General features: G+C 48.4%; 1 protein-coding gene across 8 annotated transcripts in view; it reads right to left on the reverse strand.

The window, feature by feature from the left end:
- The window catches only part of frmd4a (FERM domain containing 4A), a 734,343-nt gene that overhangs the window by 339,272 nt on the left and 372,439 nt on the right, over nucleotides 1-22,632 (reverse strand). For all 8 annotated transcript variants that reach the window (XM_038811950.1, XM_038811947.1, XM_038811948.1 and 5 more), the window contains one exon: nucleotides 18,483-18,548. In XM_038811950.1, coding sequence (XP_038667878.1) covers nucleotides 18,483-18,548 — 66 coding nt within the window. The remainder of the gene's footprint in view (nucleotides 1-18,482; nucleotides 18,549-22,632) is intronic.

The following is a 22,632-nucleotide window of genomic DNA, read 5'->3' on the forward strand; positions in this document are numbered from 1 at the left end:
CGAACCTGGGACCCTGGCGCTGTGAGGCAGCAGTGCTAACCACTGTGCCACCGATTCGTCCAGTGATAAAAGCACTATGCCACTCCCTCCCCAGTAACTATGATAATATTTGAACTCTCTCCCCCAAAGATCAATGGATACTACCTCAATTAATGATTTTACATCGGAGATTAATTTTCTAGCCAAGGCTATTAATACATTTGGAGCAAAGGCGGTTAAACGGAGCTCGGTCGCGAATCAGCTATTTTTTCATTGATCGGTGAAGTAGACTCGATGGACCGAATGGCAGACTTCTGCTCTTGCATCCTATAGTCTAAAACCCTTTGCAAATGAACTGGCAATTTATCACGTTCACACAGCTGGTCATAAACAGATGGATATTCCACAAATCCCAATTCCTCTTTCACTCCACTATATGAACAAGGCCGTGTACCATTCTCAGAATTCATCCACCAACAGAGCTGTGTAGTTATGAGAGATGCGGTTAGGTTCGACATTCATGGAGTCAGAATATTGTAAATATTTCAGTGAATTACAAACTCAACGGATTAGGGGCCAAACAGGATTTATATAATTGAAGTCAAGTCATCAGATACCCAGCCAAGATAAACATGTTTTATGCTAATATAAAATTCCACGATTAATTATTAAATAATTCATGCTTACCTTTCATGTGTCGCCTAAAATAAATTTTCCACAGAATTTATTTTGCAGAAGCCAATTTAAATTTGACCCAATTACAGCTTTATCCATCATGACAGGAGTGTGCATTGGAGTATTGGGAGCTAATTTAAATGAACATGTTCTGCTGTTGTTTCAAAGGGCAACTATACTGCGTGATTTGGCACTGATCCCCAGGAATCAGTGAGAGGGTCTGATCTCTCCCGAGTTAGCTGGTCTCCACCAGGTAAACAGTGGAGATGCTCCACTTGTTTTGTCACGGGGGTGTGAGTATACCTGGCAGAGCCAACATTTGTTACGCCATTTCAACTCAGCATCTTAGATGTTGCCTGGCCTGGAGTGTTTCAGCTATGAAGAGAGCCTGGATAGGTTGAGGCTGTTTTCCTCGGAGCAGAGGGGGGGAACTTCATCGAGATGTATCAAATTATGAGGGATGCACGGATAGATCGCCCGATGGGACTCATAGAATGAAATCTTCTCCATTAGCGGGCGAAGGTTCACCGAACTGGGGCTCGTTACTAAGCCCTTTACTGGCCCAAACCAGGGCCGGCACTATCGTTAGTCTCTGATTGCGACCTGTTGTTGTACCCCTTCCTCAGCCTGACCTGGTCCTTCACACAGAGGTGAATCTCCTGCAGAAAGACCACCTCCGCTTTCAAGCTCCTCAGGTGCGCAAAGACCTGAGATCTTTTGACCAGCCCATTGAGCCCTCACACGTTCCACGTTATCAACCTTAGTGAGGGCTTATACCTCCATTTCCCACTACCGACCTCCATTTTGACCATACCCCCGTTAATTTCACTCTGTACCTAGGGTGGCACGGTGGCACAGCGGTTAGCACTGTTGCTTCACAGCTCCAGGGTCCCAGGTTCGATTCCCGGTTGGGTCACTGTGTGGAGTCTGCACATCCTCCCCGTGTGTGCGTGGGTTTCCTCCGGGTGCTCTGGTTTCCTCCCACAGTCCGAAGATGTGCAGGTTAGGTGGATTGGCCATGCTAAATTGCCCTTAGTGTCTAAAAAGGTTAGGGGGGGTGACTGGGTTGGTTACGGGGATAGGGTGGAGGTGTGGGCTTAGGTAGGCTGCGCTTTCCAAGGGCCGGTGCAGACTTGATCGGCCAAATGGCCTCCTTCTGCACTGTAAATTCTATGATTCTATGACCTGGCCCTTTCTCCACCCCTGACCATGTTTCTTTTCCAACCTTGCCTCATCGCATCACCCTCTCTCCCCTCCACCCACCCTACGGCTACCTCTCTTGGCCTCCTCTGTTCCGTTCACCAGCCAGGGGACTACAGAAAGCTGTTGAACAAGAGGAGGTTACAGAGATTGGATGGATGCTAAGTCCAGGTTATTGGCAGGGCCTCAGCGAGGGGACCCAGGTTTGAGGGGCCAGGGGGAAGGGTTAGAGGCGTATGATCTGGTGGTGGGGGCCCCGGGGGAGGGGGGGGGGGGGGCTCCGATGGATATAGTGGCTCCCCAAAGGAAGTCCCCCACCCCTTGCCCGACCCCAGCCCATGCAGCAACAGTTATCAGCCCCATCTAGTATGGGCCTTCCTATTCTGCAGCCAGAACAGTGGCGGAGACCAGGTGAGGCCCTTAATCGGCCACTCAAGGACCTCAATAGGCCCAACGGCAGGTGGGCCACCTGGCACCTTCCCTGCCCGCTGTAAAATTGGGGGCCAGTCTGGGTCGGGTTGAACGAAGGCTTATCTTATGATCCTACCCACCTTCCAACATGCAGCAAGGGCAGAGAGAGTAAAATCCGGCTCATGGGTCCTGCTTCGCTTCCAAAAGTCAAATATATTATAGTTTAGGCCAAAAGTGAATGAATTTCATTGCAAATGGATGAAACCTGACAGGTTGTTAGTCTATAACTTGGTTTATATTTTCTCTCAGAGATCTCTCTCTTCCTATTTCATTGCGGATACACCTCGGGTAAACAGGAACAGGGAATATCGGAAAGATCAAAGCAGTTTGATGAGACATCCATGAAAAGAGTTAAAAGCTGGCGTGCTTCAGCATGGTTAAGCACCTCAAGCACTCAGGGTGCCACCCACTGCCAGCTGGGTGTTCCTGCCACATGAGGAACACTTGCTAATGTCAAGGATAATTGCAGCATTCTGAAGCACCGTTTCAATGGGCAACAAGAGTTCCTCTTCTTCCCTCCAGGCAGTCAACGTGCTGAGTTGAAGCAATCAGTGGAGGGGGCTCTAATTACAGTTCAGCCGGGAGATTCATTTCCTCTCACTGCCGTGATTAGAACATGCCTCCTGATAATTACTTGCAAGAGGAAGAGGCACTTTAAGTTTGGCTTATCTGTTGCTCAGCAGCGTTTGAGATCAACATGCTCAAAATGGCAGAAAAACAGCCTGACCAAGAGGTAACCAGAGTACGGAGATTATGGGCACGATTTAACGGAAAAACTTCAAAGTGTCATTTTGGGTGGGTTTGGCGGGGTATTTCTCTCTGGCTTTTCGCTGAGTTCCTCACCGCTCTTTACCCACATGAGTCATTTTTTTTGGACCTTGGGGAGTCCCCCCCCCCCCCCCCCCCCCCGGTCTCGTCCACAAATGGTTTCAGCAATGGGGAGCTGAACTCGCCGGTGAAACCGGCTCCTCAGAGATGGGGCCGCCATTTTGAAAGGGTGTCCTGATCTCTGAGTGAGCTTGAGGGTTCCCCACAGCCCCCCCCCCCCCCCCCCCACCCATGGCAATGTCACCCCCACACCAAATGGGCATTACCCCACACTCCCCCCAAGTGGGGACACCTTTCTATGGGGTGGCTGAGGTTCCCCCCCCTCCGCCTTTTCAGGCCTCCCCACCTCTCCTTTCGACCCCTCCCCTCTTTCAGGACCCCCACCCTTCACCTACCCCAACCTTTAGGAGGCCACTTCACACCTTGTGTTGCCCTATTATGTATTTTCTTTTGATTTCTTTTCATGCACTAAATGATCTGTTTGAGCTGCTCGCAGAAACATACTTTTCACTGTACCTTGGTACATGTGACAATAAACAAGGTGGGGCGGGGGGGGTGAAGAGCGGGTGAAGGGGGGTGAAGATCCAATCCCGCTCTTCACCCCCCCGCCCCACCTTAATCCACTGCTCATCCCCTCTTTAATGGACATGAGCCCCCTCAGGCTCCAGCCCTTGGCAGTGCCACTGGGCACCTCGGCAATGCCACCTGGACACCTTGGTGATGCCACCTGGACACCTTGGTGATGCCACCTGGGCACCTTGGCAGTGCCAGGCTGGCAGTGCCACGGGGCTAGGGGGCCAGAGAGAGAGCTTGAGCGCCACTCTGGCCTGTCCATGACCACTCAGGGGTCTCCAATGGCCTGGGATCCCTGTCCCCCGGCACCATGGCAAGGTCTCCCAGGAGCGGGCGTTCGTTCCCGGGCCTCGGGAGAATCGGCCGCCCATGTATTTAAATGAGTCGAATGGCTTATTTGGAAATGTATATCTGGATCTTACCCAGTGAGGGTGGGTTCCAGATGGCGACATCCCCGTCACGTCACTGTGTTGGGCGTGGCGAGGCCGTTCGATCACGCAGTATGTTTGTTCATGGGGAGCAGTAATTTTCCGTGACAGTATTCAAACCTTTTATAAAATAGGATTTCTGTCCAATTACCAAATTGCCCATGATGCTCCTTGTAAAACACAAATTAACAGGTAATGTCTACGTGATAGGAAGTTATAAATAAGAATACTTTAAACGTGAAAGTGCATCTCTATCTTTCAGCCCGCGCCATCATCCCATTCATCGATCAATCACTGCAGATTCCCAGCCTATCGCAGATCTTCCCTTTTGTTCGTCACCCCTCCCCCCCCTGTTGCTGTACTTGCTGTAGTTTGAACACTTTCCCGAGGAAAGGTCATCAACCTGAAACAGTCACTCTCTGCAAAGGTTGGATATTTACAGAATTCTTTGTTTTTGTTTCAGATTTCTAGCTGTATTTTGCATTTGGACATGTTTGCAATACTTGGCCGGTGCAAACAGAATGGGCCGAAGGGCGGCTTTCTGTGGTGTAAAACTCTCTGACTTGCATCCAAGTGGGTATCGGGAGGCTAAGAAACTGATTCACAGCTCTCTTGTGGTAAGTGACTCTTGTTGCAATATATTATCAAGAGGTTAGACGGCCTTCTGATGCCTAACTCAAGGGCCAGTCTGGCCAGTGAACGAGCGTTGGCGTTTGTCCATGACAATGTGAGTGAGGGCAGGTGATGATCCTCAGTCAACAACACATACAAACGCCTTCAAATAAACACTACGCAGGAGAGGGAGTGGATTGTAGAATTCTCTGTTTTCTCCTCCTGCACAGAGCAGGGCTCCTACCCTAATTGAAGCTGTTGTACTGGGATCAGATAACCGCGCCTCTCAATAATAAATTTTGGAGCCTTTGTGATATTCAATCCAACTTCACTTCAGTGTCCATGGGGAAACTCAGACCGATATTTATTTTGGGTAACATTTCCCATGCATTAAAAAGAAAATTACTGGCAAATGAAAAATAAAAATAAAAATAAGAAAATGACCCTGTCCTAGAGATCTAACGTTCATGAAATATGTATTAAAAACTGTTCCAAGGTATTGCAGTAACCAGTCGATAATGCCATTCCTCAGTACATATCCTCAAAAAACTGATCAAACTGCTGTTAAAAGATCTTACGGAGAAGGGCACAAATAGAAACAGCAGTAGGCCATTCGCCCCTTCTAGCCTGTCCTGCCATTCAATATGATCATGGCTGATGGTCTATCTCAACGCCATACTCCTGTGCCATACCCCATGCCCTTGACACCTTTAGTGTCAAGAAATAAATCTATTTCCTTCCTAAATACATTCAGTGACTGGGTCTCCACGGCGATCTGTGGTCGAGAATTCCACAGATTCACCACCCTCTGAGTGAAGACCTCAACTCAGTCCGAAATGGCCGACCCTGTATCCTGACACTGTGACCCCCCTAGTCTCAGACCCCCGACCCCAGTGTAGCCACTGTAGCCACCTAAAATGGACACTGAACTAAACAAAATGGAGAATCGCTAAGACTGCAGGGAAAAACAGTTTAGCCAAGGCAGCAGTCTGCAAACACTCATTAGCATTTTGCAAGCAGCAAAACCAGTTTCTGGCCAGGTGGAAGATCTCAAACCAAAGGTGATAATGGCAGAACATTTTACATACTAATGAGGCAGTCCAGATCTAGGCACACACAATGGCAACATTTGGGTTTGAATAAGATACTTGAGTGGATGTCCAGACAGAGCGGCACCAGAAGTATCCACTATAGAAACCGCCCCCACCATCGAGAAAGACCCTCACATTGGAGGAATTCAAAAGATATCGATTGGAAGCGATCCAATCGATACCTGAAGGTAAAGCCCGCCCAGGAAAAGGCAAGGACATTGGGGACCCCTATAAAAGTAGACCCCCACACATGGTCCTGTCTGTTGTTTCGTGCTCCGGCTTTGACCAAGACCTTGAACGTGTATCCTGACTCCAGCCGTTGAAGCACCAGCCGCCGAACCGTAAGTGCCAATACGACGCTCGCTACGCGAACCAAGCCCGCTAGACCCCCAGTGACCAGCACGCTTTCTGAAGGTTGCAGACCAAGACCGGGACGAAGGCCTCGCTCCCTGACCTTGCCTGTTCCTGTGTAGTTAAGTATTCTGATTGCTTAGTTTAGTCATAGCTTAGTCCCTTAGTGTGTGCATGCGTATTTATTATAATTGTATAATAAATATTGATCGTTTGGAACTTACTAATCGGTGTATCGTTTTATTACTTTGAACCTGACCTTGGAATATTTGTGAGGTGTCTATACGGCATCTGGCGACTCCTGAGCTGAAAAATACATATACAGAGACTAGTAGTGTTAAGCACCCGGCCTTTAACAGAGGCAAGTTAATACACTCCAATAAACGCGTTTTACACCCATAGCAAAACGTGCAACACCAGGCAGAGGAAACAGCAACCCCGCATCCAATTTTATCATAGAATTTACAGTGCAGAAGGAGGCCATTCGGCCCATCGAGTCTGCACCGGCTCTTGGAAAGAGCACCCTACCCAAGGTCAACACCTCCACCCTATCCCAATAACCCAGTAACCCCACCCAACACTAAGGGCAATTTTGGACACACTAAGGGCAATTTACCATGGCCAATCCACCTAACCTGCAGATCTTTGGACTGTGGGAGGAAACCGGAGCACCCGGAGGAAACCCACGCACACACGGGGAGGATGTGCAGACTCCGCACAGACAGCGACCCAAGCCGGAATCGAACCTGGGACCCTGGAGCTGTGAAGCCATTGTGCTAACCATAATGCTACCGTGCTGCCCTACATCTCGACCCGGCCAGAAATTTATATATTTCAATGACATCCCCCCCCACCCCCCTCATTCTTGGAAACTCCAGTGAATACAGGCCCAGTCGACACAATCTCGCCTCATACGACATCCTGCCTTCTCAGGAATCAGTCTGGTGAACCTTTTCTGCAATCCCTCGATGGTGAGTATATCCTTTCTTAGGTAAGGAGACCAAAACTGCACAAAATACTCCAGGTGTGGTCTCACTAAGGCCCTGTAAAGATCCAGCACTATATCCTTGCACCTGTATCCAAGTCTTTTTAAAATGAAGCCCAACATACCATTTACCTTCCTAACTGCTTGCTGTACCTGCATGTTTGCTTTCAGTGACTGGTGTACCAGGACACCCAGGTCCCTCTGTACGGGAACATTTCCCAATCTACCACCATTTAAATAATACTCTTCCATTCAGTTTCTCTGTCCAAAGTGGACAACTTCACATTTATCCACGTTATACTGCAGCTGCCATTGTCACGCCCACTCAACTTGTCCAAATCACCTTGAAGCTTCATAGAATCATAGAACTTACAATGCAGAAGGAGGCCATTTGGCCCATCGAGTCCGCACCGGCCTTTGGAAAGAGCACCCTATCTAAGCCCACACCTCCACCCATCCCCGTAACCCAGCAACCCCACCCAACCTTTTCGGAAACACTACGGGCAATTTATCATGGCCGATCCACCTAAGCTGCACATCTTTGGCCTGTGGGAGGAAAACGGAGCACCCGGAGGAAACCCGCGCAGACAGGGGGAGAACGTGCAGATTCCGCACAGACAGTGAACCAAGCCGGGAATCGAACCTGAGACCCTGGAGCTGCGAAACAACCGTGCTAACCACTGTGCTGCCGTGCCCCCTTCTTAACATCCTCCTCGCCACTCACATTCCCACCAAGTTTTGTGTCGTCAGCAAACGTAGAAATATTAAAGTTGTTTCCATCATCAAAACATTGATGTACATTGTGAGTAGCTGGTGCCCACGCACTGATCCCCACGGGACCCTACTAGTCACCACCTGCCACTCCTAAAAAGACCGATTTACTTGGACTGTTTCCTGTCTGCCAGCCGATTCTCAATCCATGCCGATATATTGCCCCAAACTTGGGCGGTTTAGTTTTGACGCTAACTTCTCTGTGGGAGCTGATCCAAAACTTTCTGAAAATACCAATGCAACACATCCACTAGTTCACCTTCATCTATTCAACTAGTTAAATCCTCAAATAACTCCATGATTTCCCTTTCATAAATCCATGTCAACTCTGTCCAATCGCATTGATTTTTTCCAAGTGTCCTGTTGTCACATCCTTTTTAATTAACTCCAGCATTTTCCCTGCTAACCGGTGTGTAATTCCTTGTTACTCCCTCCTTCTGTTTCTAATGTTGGGGTTACATTTTCCACCCTCCAATCTGCTGGGATTGTTCCACGATCTACAGAGTTTGGAAGATGACAACCAACGCATCCTCTATTTCCATGGTTACATTGTTTGTACCCTGGATTGTAGATTATCCGGCCCTGTGGATTTACTGGTTTTCAGACCCATTAATTTCTCCAGTACTATCTTTAATTTCCTTTAATTCGTCCTTCTCACTCGTCCCTTGGTTCCCAAGCATTTCTATAAAGTTATTTGTGTCTTCCTCCGTGAAGACAGATCTAAGGTAGATGCTTAATTGCTCTACCGTGTCTTTGTTCTCCATTATCAACTCTCCTGATTCGGATGGTAAGGGACCTACATTGGTCTTCACTAATCTTGGGCAGGATTCTCTGACCCCTCCTCCGGGTCGAAGAATCGGCGGGAGGGCGGCATGAATCCCACACCCACCGGCTGCCGAATTCTCCGGCGCTGGAGATTTGGCGGGGGCGGGAATCGCACCGCGCCAGTCGGCGGCCGCTGGCAGCGCCCCCCCCCTCCCCCCGGCGATTCTCCGGCCCGCGATGCGCTGAAGTCACGCATGTTCTATGCCGGTCCCGCTGGCGTAGATTGGAGTTGGTCCCTTACCGGCGGGACCTGGCAGCGCGGGCGGGCTCCAGGGTTCTTGGGGGGTCGCAGGGGGATCTGGCCCCGGGATGTGACCCCACGGTGGCCTGGCCCGCGGTCAGGGCCCACCGATCCGTGGGCGGGCCTGTGCCGTGGGGGCACTCTATTCCTACACGCCGGCCGTGTAAGCCTCCGGAATGGCCGACACGAAGGTGAACCCCCTGCGCGTGCACGGGGATGACGCCAGCAGACGCTGACGCTCCCGCGCATGCGTGGACCCGGCCAACGGAGTCCCTTCGGCCCCGACTGGCGCAGTGCCAAAGGCCTTTCCCGCCGGCCGGCGGGGCGCCAACCACTCTGGCGCTGTCCTAGCCCCTGAAGGTGCGGAGGATTCCGCACCTTTGGGCGGCCGACGCCGGAGTGGTCCCGCCACTCCACTGCGCCGTTTCTTCCCGCCCCGCCAATTCCCGGAGCATCCCGCCCCTTTTCTTTTTACATACGTACAGAGGCTTTTACATTCATTTTGATGTCACTTACAAGTTTACTCTCATACTCTATTATCCCCTCTTAATCAATCTCTTGGTCCTCCTTTGTTGAATTCTAAACTGCCCCCAATTCTCAGTCTTGCTACTTTTTTGAACAACTATGTGGCTCATCTTTGGATCTAATATTACTTTGGTCGGAAAAATGGAAATGCTACTTATTATTGAAATGAGAGAAACTTCAGGGTGCTTCAGTGCAGAGGGATCTGAGTGTCCTCATTCATGAATCGCAGATAACTGGTATGGTGGTACAGTGGGTAATAAGGGAGGCAAATGGAATTGTGGCCTTTAAGGTTAAAGGGATAGAGTATAAAAGAAGGGGGGGGGGTTGAGATTCTCCGTCCCGCCTGCCCTGTTTTCCGGCTTGGTGCCCCCCCCCGCCGGCAATGGGATTCTGCGTACCCGCAGCCGGCCAATGGGATTCTGCGTACCCGCAGCCGGCCAATGGGATTCTGCGTACCCGCAGCCGGCCAATGGGATTCTGCGTACCCGCAGCCGGCCAATGGGATTCTGCGTACCCGCAGCCGGCCAATGGGATTCTGCGTACCCGCAGCCGGCCAATGGGATTCTGCGTACCCGCAGCCGGCCAATGGGATTCTGCGTACCCGCAGCCGGCCAATGGGATTCTGCGTACCCGCAGCCGGCCAATGGGATTTCCCATTGTGGTTACCCCACGCCATCGGGAAACCCGCTGCCGGCGTATCGGGGATCCCATCGACAGAGATTCCCGCAGGGGAAGCGTTGCTGAAAATATACAAAGCATTGGTGAGACAGTCCCTGGAGTCTGGTGCACAGCTTGGTCCCTTTATTGGACGAGGGAGGGATGAATAGTTGACAAACGAATGTTGGCTGACTAGATGATTGGAGGAGGTTGGCCCAGTCTCGGCAATTTCTGAAGATTTGGTAATTTTACAAAGTTTGAAGCCAGATAGGAGGAAATAGGGAATCCAGGAGGCGGTGTATTTACTCGGAGAGTGGTGAGATTGTGGAACTCACTATCACAGGGAGAAGCTGAGTTGAATAGTGTGGATACATTTACGCTAGTTAAACACATGAGGGGGTACGGAGAGCAGGGTATGCTGAGACGGTGAGTTAAAGAGGGTGAAGAAGTGGCCTGTGTGCAGCATAAACACCAGTTTGGACCAGGACCAGTATGGAACAGGACCAGTATGGAACAGGACCAGTATGGAACAGGACCAGTATGGAACAGGACCAGTATGGAACAGGACCAGTATGGACCAATTTGGACCAGTATGGACCAGGCCCAGTGTGGACCAGGACCAGTATGGACCAGGACCAGTGTGGACCAGGACCAGTGTGGACCAGGACCAGTGTGGACCAGGACCAGTTTGGACCAGGACCAGTTTGGACCAGGACCAGTATGGAACAGGACCAGTATGGACCAGTCTGGACCAGTATGGAACAGGACCAGTATGGAACAGGACCAGTATGGAACAGGACCAGTATGGAACAGGACCAGTATGGAACAGGACCAGTATGGACCAGTTTGGACCAGTATGGACCAGGACCAGTGTGGACCAGGACCAGTATGGACCAGGACCAGTGTGGACCAGGACCAGTGTGGACCAGGACCAGTGTGGACCAGGACCAGTATGGACCAGGACCAGTTTGGACCAGGACCAGTTTGGACCAGGACCAGTATGGACCAGTATGGAACAGGACCAGTATGGAACAGGACCAGTATGGAACAGGACCAGTATGGAACAGGACCAGTATGGAACAGGACCAGTATGGAACAGGACCAGTATGGAACAGGACCAGTATGGAACAGGACCAGTATGGAACAGGACCAGTATGGAACAGGACCAGTATGGAACAGGACCAGTATGGAACAGGACCAGTATGGAACAGGACCAGTATGGAACAGGACCAGTATGGAACAGGACCAGTATGGACCAGGACCAGTATGGACCAGGACCAGTATGGAACAGGACCAGTATGGACCAGGACCAGTATGGACCAGGACCAGTATGGACCAGTATGGACCAGGACCAGTATGGACCAGTTTGGACCAGGACCAGTATGGACCAGTATGGACCAGGACCAGTATGGACCAGTATGGACCAGGACCAGTATGGACCAGTTTGGACCAGGACCAGTATGGACCAGTATGGAACAGGACCAGTTTGGACCAGGACCAGTATGGACCAGGACCAGTCTGGAACAGGACCAGTATGGAACAGGACCAGTATGGACCAGTATGGAACAGGACCAGTATGGACCAGTATGGAACAGGACCAGTATGGACCAGTATGGAACAGGACCAGTTTGGACCAGGACCAGTATGGACCAGGACCAGTCTGGAACAGGACCAGTATGGAACAGGACCAGTATGGAACAGGACCAGTATGGACCAGTATGGAACAGGACCAGTATGGACCAGGACCAGTCTGGAACAGGACCAGTATGGAACAGGACCAGTATGGACCAGTATGGACCAGGACCAGTTTGGAACAGGACCAGTATGGACCAGGACCAGTATGGAACAGGACCAGTCTGGAACAGGACCAGTATGGACCAGTTTGGACCAGGACCAGTTTGGACCAGGACCAGTATGGACCAGTATGGACAAGGACCAGTATGGACCAGTATGGACCAGGACCAGTATGGACCAGTATGGACCAGTATGGACAAGGACCAGTATGGACCAGTATGGACCAGTATGGACAAGGACCAGTATGGACCAGTTTGGACCAGGACCAGTATGGACCAGTATGGACCAGTATGGAACAGGACCAGTATGGAACAGGACCAGTTTGGACCAGGACCAGTTTGGACCAGGACCAGTATGGACCAGGACCAGGACCAGGACCAGTATGGACCAGTTTGGCCGAATGGATTTGATACAATATTTCAAATCTATGTAATTATCCATTAAGACCATGGAGGAAAATTTGGCCATTCGGCCCATCGAGTCTGCTCTGCCATTCAATCATGGCTGACATTTCTGCTCCTATGTCTTATGGTCTTATACGTTTCTCATCCCCATCATCCTACCTTCTGCCCATAACCCCTTAACCATTGAGATGGCAAAAGCTAATGTTTTTTCTGTTCTTTTGCCCCTTTCTGAAGAATGTATGACTTGTGGAGCTCTGCCTTACCATTAGTAAGCTGCAGGACAATATCATGAGTGTCCTTGAGTTGCCATTTCTCTGCTGCTACATGAGATATCACCGTAAAACATCATTTCTTTGATACCAAGCGCAGTCGCTGTCATAATGAACTGATGGGTTTTAGTTGGGTATGAACCAGCTGGCAGCAGCTCCAGCTAACAGCTGCAGAAAACTGCAGCACCTTCAACTAAATTAAAGCACTTTCCACTCATCAGTGCACCCACACTCACTTTAGATCATTTGATAGAAATCGTACAAGTGGTTTGGTTCAAATATGTATCTTGTTTTGGTCTGGAGTTGTGTATGGTGTCCCTACTCCAGTCTTGACTGACAGGTACTAGATACCCACTTGTAAATTTGGGCCACTGCGTTATACCGTTGTTGGGAAAAAGTGGTTATATAAATGAAGTTGTTATCAATGGGAGTTGCCAGAATTCGAAAATATTTAGTTGAAAGATTGCACCTACACACACAACACACACAACACACACGACACATACAACACAGACACAACACACACAATATACACACAACACACACAAAACCCGCACAACCGTGTTGCCCGCTACCGTGGGCAGCACGGTAGCACAGGTGATTAGCACTGTGGCTTCACAGTGCCAGGGTCCCAGGTTCGATTCCCCGCTGGGTCACTGTCTGTGTGGACTCTGCACGTTCTCCCCGTGTCTGCGTGGGTTTCCTCCCACAGTCCAAAGACGTGTAGGTTAGGTGGATTGATCATGAGAAATTGCCCTTGGTGACCAAAAAAGGCCTGGAGGGGTTATTGGGTTACGGGGATAGGGTGGAAGTGAGGGCTTAAGTGGGTCGGTCTAGACTCGATGGGCCGAATGGCCTCCTTCTGCACTGTATATTCTATGTTCTCACACATACACACAGCACACAACACAGACACAAAACACACACACAAATATACACACACAGCATATATACAACGCGCGCACAGAAAATGGGGTGGGGGGGTTCTGGCCGTTCCCGCCCCCCGGGGATTCTCCCGCCGTGGATTTCCCGGCAGCGTGGGGTGAATCTGATTGATTCCCATTGACAGCGAAGGGACCAGGTGACTCCGCCGGTGACCAACGGCAGGTCGCCTCCTGCCAAAATCAGCGGGGAGGCATGGAACGTACCTCCCAACATGGACAAACACACAACACACACACATGAAACACACAACATGCATATAACACACAAAACACACACACACATGTGCACGCACACAACACACACACACAAGCAAAGTTTGATGTGCTGACCTTCACAGTTAAGTACCATTTGTTTTTAATGAAAAGGGTGAAAATGAAAGTAGCAGCTAGATGAGAGTTGTATGTTTGAGAGCTCACAGTTAGAGAACCGAGTCAAAAATACAGAACTACAGCGCTCACAGTTAGAGAACTGAATCAAAGCTCGATCGACTGGCACTTAGCAACACGAGAACATATTAAGCCGGAAGAAATCATTCCCATTCTTCTATCCAAAAGTCCAACAATAACCAAACACTATTTTATCTCCTGCAGACGTCCTTCTCTGCCAAACATCTATCAACTCACTCTCGTCTTTCTGCCCCCACTGCTCCCCCATGGAGCTTGTTTCATAGATTCACCACGTTCCTGTAAAACAAACTTCCTCTGGACAGCCAAAGGATATTTGAGAGGTGAGGTTGGAGGTGTGGGACAAAGGTGACTCAGAAGAAATAAATTTGCAAGCACTATATATAGTAATAAGCGATGATACATTGACAGTGATGGTAACCGTCTACTTCCCCTAAATACCTAACCCAGATTAATAACATGCTTGTGTTAAAACCCATCGACGGTTCTCACAGATCTCCTGATATAAGACAGGCGAGCTGTCTGCAACTCCTCCCAGCAACATCACTGACTGATGTCACATACAGGACCCAAAGTGGGGGGAAAAACACTCGACGGCAAAATAGGTTTGAAACAAAATCTCATCAAAGTAAATACAACATTTCCATTATATTAAAGAGAGGTCGACTCTTATCAAAAGGCTGCACCATTTGTGTCGGCCAATTGTAGTGGGGGCAGCTGCAAAATGGCAACACTTCAACAGGCGAGTTGTAAAATAACAGTGAATAAACCATCCCCCAGTCAGCCCACAGTAATAGGAGGGGAATGAATAGAAGTAATGAAGGGGAAAAGGTTACAAGCCCAGAGGTGCTGATCATTTAGAGGACGGCAGAGTCAGGACGAGTTTCCAAGATTTAAAATAATCAAATTATTTTTAAACAGGTCGCCAAAAAAAGGCACGATGTAAACCACGGGCACCTGAAACCTGGCCAAAGCAAACATTGTACGGCAAGACTGTGGCCTTAGAGCACTTTGCCACATAAGGAGGCTACAGTTTTAAAACTACCGTTCTTGTTCACTAAAGAGGTTAAGTCATTGTGTCGAGGGAATTCGAGGCACATTCAGTCTGCAAGCTGCTCCTGTCAAAGTGTCCAGTGTCAGGGGGGCTGGGCAAACACGTGAGCTCTGGGGCTGCTCAATGTTAACTTTCACCGACAATTGTTCCCAAGTTTGTTGGAAAAGAAAACTGCCCCTTTTAATTTATACTTCACCTCCGACTTGGCTGCCTCACTGTGAGACTGGGCGGATAACGTTCCCCTCAGCCCCGTTGTGTTTTTGCTTTGTGACAAACTGTGAGGGAGTAAGCAGACTGGGGCCATTGCAGTGTCTGTGAAGAGGGCACCTCACTGTAACTGTACAGTCAGCCGTGCCATCTCAGTATCAGGGAGGGTTTCCCTATGTAAGCAGACTGGGGCCATTGTCGTGTCTGTGAAGAGGCACCTCACTGTAACTGTACAGTCAGCCGTGCCATCTCAGTATCAGGGAGGGTTTCCCTATGGGTGCCTATTTGAGGGAAACCACAAACAGATTTGCAGCCTAAATGTTTACAGTTCTGTAACATGTAAAACACAGAAGGCACCTCGCTGGCAAGCGTGTATTGTGAATAGCTGCGACGTCCTTGCAATTACAAGGCATGGTGCCAGCCCGCATTTCCCCAGCATTGCACAATACTTCATTCAATCTATTTAACACTGCTGATAACTTGTACAGGCAGTGAAAACAATGAGAACCACGGTGTCTCATCAATGTGTACATCTGTGTTTGGAAGCACAGGGTTTCAATCAAAGGAAGCACGGTGGCGCAGTGGGTTAGCCCTGCTGCCTCACGGCGCTGAGGTCCCAGGTTCGATCCCGGCTCTGGGTCACTGTCCGTGTGGAGTTTGCACATTCTCCCCGTGTCTGCGTGGGTATCGCCCCCACAACCCAAAGATGTGCAGGGTAGGTGGATTGGCCACGCTAAATTGCCCCTTAATTGGAAACAATTAAATGAATTTAAAATTTATTTTAAAAAAGGTTATCAAACTGTTAGAATCATAGAACGTGAACCCTTCAACCTGGTGAATCTGTTATAACCGACAACGCAATGGATGTTGGACTATGCGCTCGTCATGGTCAACACTTAATAAATTCACATTCATCAAATCAATTTCTGTCTGGCCTGTAACAACAGATGGACGTAACTGATGAAGTTACGCACAAGCAATACTGAAAGGCAGCTTTTAATAATCAATTATCATACATTATCTTAAATTCAATCAGTTAAGAGACACAAAATAATTCTGGAGATTAATATCGCAATGTTCAAAACATTCAGAGTTACTTTATTCCAACAGTAATCTGACACGTGAGAGAAGGAAAGGTTAATGGGAGTCAGAATGTTGCCGTGGCGATGCAACCCTTTCTCAAGCTTCACCTTTTTTGTAATAAAGCTGCAATGATTATTGTATTTACAAATACTGCCGAGTGGTTTTGTCGTGAAATATCCTGAACATCTCATTTCCTTTATCCGGATAGTTCATTTGCCCTCAAACCTTCTTCATTTGTGAAGAGCCAAATGAAAATTGCTACACAATCCCAAATGTCCCAAAGCAGTTTACAGGGTCAACGATATTTATTAATCTTCCCATGTTTTGAGCTATAAGGATGAAAACGAGACGACAATCTTTTTGGGAAGCTACCAGGAAGTAACATTGCTGATAAAAGATGGAGATTCACTTTTCCAGAAGTGAAATGAAATGAAATGAGTGCGGGGGGGGGGGATGATGGAGGTGTGGCGACGGTAATCTGCCATCCTTACCCTAACTCGCCTACACATGACTCCAGACCTGCACCAGGTGATTGACTCTTACCTGCCCCATGAGCAAGCCACTCAGTTCGAGGGCAATTAGGAATCGGTCCAGTGGTGTACTTCTAAGCTACACAACAACAAACCCGATGTGTAATTCCACGCCTGGGGAACATTATTTACAAAATATCCATATCAATGCAAACGTTCTGGACAAACACATGTTTATGTGAATACTCTGGGATGTCCAGTATCCTCATGACTCTAATGTTAACGCAGCCACACTAACGCGAGTGTCACTGATCAACTTTTCATACATTTCTAACTCATAAACCGTTAAAATATCACCCACTCTTCATTCAAGGCTGCTATATATTGATCTCCAGCATCATATAAAGATATTGTGAATACAGTCCAGTCCATCACGCAAACCTTCCTCCCGTCCATTGACTCTGTCTACACCTCCCGCTGCCTTGGGAAAGCGGGCAGCATAATCAAAGACCCCTCCCACCCGGGTTATTTTCTCTTCTAACCTCTTCCATCGGGCAGGAGTCTGAAAACACACACCAACAGATTTTAAAATAGCTTCTTCCCATAAGGCCATAAGACATCGGAGCAGAATTAGGCCACTCGGCCCATCAAGTCTGCTCCGCCATTCAATCATGGCTGTTTTTTTTTCTCATCCCATTTCTCCTGCCTTCTCCCCATAACCCCTGATCCCCTTATTCATCAAGAACCTATCTATCTCTGTCTCAAGGAAACTCAGTGATTTGGTCTCCACAGCCTTCTGCGGCAAAGAGTTCCACAGATTCACCACCCTCTGGCTGAAGAAATTCCTCCTGATCTCTGTTTTAAAGGATCGTCCCTTTAGTCTGAGATGGTGTCCTCTGGTTCTAGTTTATCCCACAAGTGGAAACACCCTCTCCACGTCCACGTCTATCCAGGCCTCGCAGTATCCCATAAGTTTCAAGGTCCTTCTACATTCCAACGAGTACAGACCCAGAGTCCTCAACCGTTCGTCGCTGTTACCAGACTCCTGAATAACCCTGTTAAGGATTGAACTGATCTCTCCATGCATCTTTTCCACTGAGTAGTACTACACTCTGTATGCTTCACCCGATGTCTATGTCGATGTATTTATATTGTGTGTTTATCGTATGCCCTATGTGTTTCATGTATGGAGCAATGTGCCTGGACTGTACGCAGAACAATACCTTTCACTGTACCTCGGTAAACGGAACAATAAATCTAAATCGATATATGAATAAAATATATATGTGCACATGTGTGTAAATCTTCAAGATCTGGAGTAACAAGCAGTTGAAGACTAAACGGTCCTTATTCAAGATGAAGAGTTGGCGGCTTAAACGGTACAATTTATAAAGAAAACAAAAATGCTGGAAATGCTCAGCAAGTCCGGCAGCGTCTATGCCGAGAGAAACAGAATTAATTCCGATAATAGGACATTGACCGCAAACATTAACGGGGTTTCCCTCTCCACAGATGCTGCTCGCCTTGCTGAGCTGTTACCAGCAAGTTCGGTGTTCATTTCCAATTTCCAGTTACTGCAGTGTTTGTTCTCTTTTGGGTTACTCTTTATGAAGAGGCCAGCGGCTGATAAATCTCTTTACCTGAACAAGAAGTTCCAGTTTCCTGTCGTCGAGGAGGTGTACCTGGCAGCGACGCCCTTCCGTCATCTGAAAGAGAGCAGAGGGAACGGTCAGACCCGGTGAGAGGCAGTGAGAAGGGAAACATTCAGACAGAGCGGCAAAGTGGTACCCACCCTCAGAGCTAACTCAGACAGCTCCAAGCGGCTAATCCTCAAGAGAAAGGCTTTGCTGCTCCCATATTGGAGAAACCGGGATCTTTCTTGAGGCACCGAGCGACACAACACAGCACATTGAAGCTGCTGGCCCAACTCTGGAGCTTTGGACTGTATCTCTCACACCCAGCAGAGAGAGAGTCTGGCACCCTTCCCCAAAGGAAATCCTTTGTAAAGCAGACTTCCTATAAATGTCAAACAGTCACCGCTGTCCAATAAATTGGTCTGCAGTATTATGTTTTAATGTGAGGTGTAATGGTAGATCCTTTACATTCCTGCTTTCGCTATAACGACGCAGTTTACGAGACCAATTAAAATAGATGCCAGCAAATCCTGCCGGGTTTGAATTCAGCAATCACGCTATAAAAAGCAGACTGGATCTGCACCCTTCAACGGGCTTCACATTAAGGATGATGTGGAGATGCCGGCGTTGGACTGGGGTGAGCACGGTAAGAAGTCTTACAACACCAGGTTAAAGCCCAACAGGTTTGTTTCAAACACGAGCTTTCGGAGCTGCGCTCCGAAAGCGCGTGTTTGAAACAAACCTGTTGGACTTTAACCTGGTGTTGTAAGACTTCTTACTGTGCTCACATGAAGGAGTAAATAAAACTTCTGTTTTTGAATTACCCAGACCTTATCCCAGACACCCACAGTCCCAGATGACCACAGGCTGCTTTCCTCTTTGAGGGGACGAGCTGGCTGGCCGTGATTTAACCTGAGGGTCACCAAACCTCAGGCGAGGGGCAAGGTTGAGAAGGCGGGGCCTTCATGAATAACCTCAGCCGGTACCGAGATTGAACCTGCGCTGCCGGCCTCGTTCTGCATCACAAACCAGCTGGAGAGCACAGTGCTTAGCCCGGCGCCAGAGTCCGGGTTCAATTCCGGCCTCAGGTGACTGTCTGTGCCGAGTCTGCACGTTCTCCCCGTGTCTGCGTGGGTTTCCTCCGGCTGCTCCGGTTTCCTCCCACAGCCCAAAGGTGTGCAGGTTAGGTGGATTGGCCATGATAAATTGCCCCTTAGTGACCAAAAGGTTAGGTGGGGTTACTGAGCTCCGGGGATAGTAGGGTGCCCTTTCAAAGGGTCGACGAAGACTCGATGGGCTGAATGGCCTCCTTCTGCATTGTAGTGATTCTATGATTCTTGCTGTACAGCCAACTGAGCTAAATCGGCCCCCATGATAGTGATGGCAGAGGCTCCAATCATCTTTCCATCACAACGTTGACCAGGAATCTCTCCTACCCTTACCACCTACCACTGATGTGAGTTGGAATGAATGATAAGTTTATAATCCATCTTTTCGGCCAAGTTATGAACACAGCTTCGTTGGCCAAGCTCTGGAGCGGGATTCGAACACGGAGCTTCTGACTCAGAAGAAGAAGCACCACGACCTGCACCACCAGACGTCCTGCCAATTTGATAGGATAGAGTAATACCCACAAAAAATTCCAAAACATTACAACTGAATTTCTCTGCCAGTGACTGTATCATGGACTTTAGAATTTGCAACGTATGGTCAGCCCAAGTCCAACGTTTGACCCCTTGGATTGTGATGGGTGAGCTGACGGTGTGTTGAGGGTTATTCATGAAGGCCCCTCCTTCTCAACCTTGCCCCTCGCCTGAGATGTGGTGACCCTCAGGTTAAACCACCACCAATCAGCTCCCACGCCTCAAAGGGGAAAGCAGCGTACGGTCATCTGGGACTATGGCGACTTCATCTTTTTACCACGGACTTTAATCCGGGGACCACGGAGGGAGATTCACTGGCCAAGCCCCTTACGGCTGAGTGTCAAACTATTGGGAGGTAAGTGTTCAGAGTATTGGATTGGGTTAGACTCATGATCCTATCATCAAGTAGAACAACCAATTCCAGATTGCTCAACGGGAAATGCCCAACTGCGCAAAGCCAGAAACGATACCCGTGTGAATAATTTCCTTCAAGAGAGGGGAAAAGGATGGAAACATTACAACAACATTTGTATATCATCAGTTAATTTCAGAAAAAAGTTCACTAGATACATCAGCTGGGTGTGTCTAATGTACTGTACATCTGTAACAAATTACATTGGTCCTCTTTATTTGTTGTTAGAATTTTGCTGCAGGTGATCAAACCCACTGGTCTGCGGTTTCCACAAGAAAATGGCCAGGATGTGATATCTAAAAATACCCCCCCCCCAAAATAAATCACTGAATTTGTGCATTAACAACATTTGACTTTCATAGCGGCTCTCGTTCTGGGCCTCGTAGATTTCGGCAGATGATGCACGTCTTTGTAACGATTCACAACACATTCAGTATAAAGCTTGCACATTCAAATTTGGAATTTGCCCTTGGAAATATGTCGACAGCTCAAACAAAATTTATAAAGTACATTTGACGAGATTGAATTCATGTCTGCCAAGTAGATTCAAGAACAGAAGATAACAATAGGGATCTTTGTTCCTGGTTATCAAGCCGAAACCTTTCCCCTACCTTCCCCCCCATCAAATCCCTGAGATCAAGAGTTGTTACAATTGATGCTATTGGCTTGATTTTGGCTAGTTTTGTGTAGGGTACTGTGTACTGTGCAATGCACTTAAGTCAATTCACACAATGTTATAAATCAAACAGAAGGTTCCGGGCTGAGTTAAACACTCTGCCTAAATATTTACTCAGTGTTCTTCAGAGAGTGTTTCATCAAAAGGCAGACGCTGAATTTGCACAGGGACTATTCTCAAGAAGTGATATCAACCATACAACATGCATGTCCTTAACCATTTGTCTCAATCTCCGATGTTTGATATTCACAATATCCTGCCTGGGGGCGAGACCCCAACCATCAACTGTGCTGAGCCCCAATGCAGGGGAGTTACGCTGAACTTTACAAAGCTCTGGTTAAGCATCAAATAGAGTGTTGCATACTGTTCTGCTTATTGCACTTTAGGATAGAAGGAAGGGTACTTGAGAGGATGCAGAGGGGATTTAACAAAATGGTTCCATATGTACACACATACTAACATAGAAATTAGGAGCAGAAGTCGGCCATTTGTTCCTTGAGCCTGCTTCGCCATTCAATTAGTGGCCGCCACTGTGCTGCCTCCCGTCAATGTCCTTTGACCCTCTTCAAGAATAGTCAAGAATCTATCGACCTCTGCCTGAAAAGGTTATCAATGATCTGCTGCCTCCCCCCCCCTCTGAGGGGGACAATTCCACAAATACACAACCCCCCCCTCTGAGGGAAAACAATTCTCCTCCTCCCATTGCAAATGGGAGGTCTCTTATTTTTAAACCGTGTCCCCTAATTCCAGTCTCTCCCATGCGGGGAAACATCCTCTCAGCGTCCAACCTGTCAAGTCACCTCAGGATCTTATATCTTTCGATAAGATCGCGCTTCATTCGCCGAAACTGCAATGGATAATGACTCAAGATGCTCAACATTTCCTCAAAAGATAACCCCTCATCCCAGTGATCAGTCGTGGTGAACCTTCGCTGAACTTCTGCTCAAGTAATTATGTCCTTTTTTGAATAAGGTCTCATCAACTGTTCGACTGTAGCAAAGCATCCCTACTTTAATATTCCACTCCCCTTGTAAGAAACATTTAATTTTGCCACCTCAACCACGTGCTCTTCCTGTGGATTAACTTTGAGTGACTCATGGAGCAGGACACCCAGATCCCTCTGTCTCAGAGTTCTGCTGTCTCTGTCCATTTAAATAATTTGCTGCTTTTTTATTCTCCCGGCCAAATTGGACAAGGTCACATTTTCCCACATGATACTCCATCTGCCAAAGTTTTACCGGCTCACTGAGTCTGTGCAGGCTCCTGATGTCCTCTTCAGAAGATACTTTCCTCTCAAGGATGAGGGGGCTTCAGGTACAGTTCGAAGAAGCTGCGGTTGTTCTCTTTGGGGCAAAGGAAATTGAGGAGAGATTTTCCCGAGGTGGACAAGGTTATGATGCGCGATTAACATCTCACCTTCACCCT

Source organism: Scyliorhinus canicula, chromosome 11 (assembly GCF_902713615.1).
Source record: "Scyliorhinus canicula chromosome 11, sScyCan1.1, whole genome shotgun sequence".
NCBI lineage: Eukaryota > Metazoa > Chordata > Chondrichthyes > Carcharhiniformes > Scyliorhinidae > Scyliorhinus > Scyliorhinus canicula.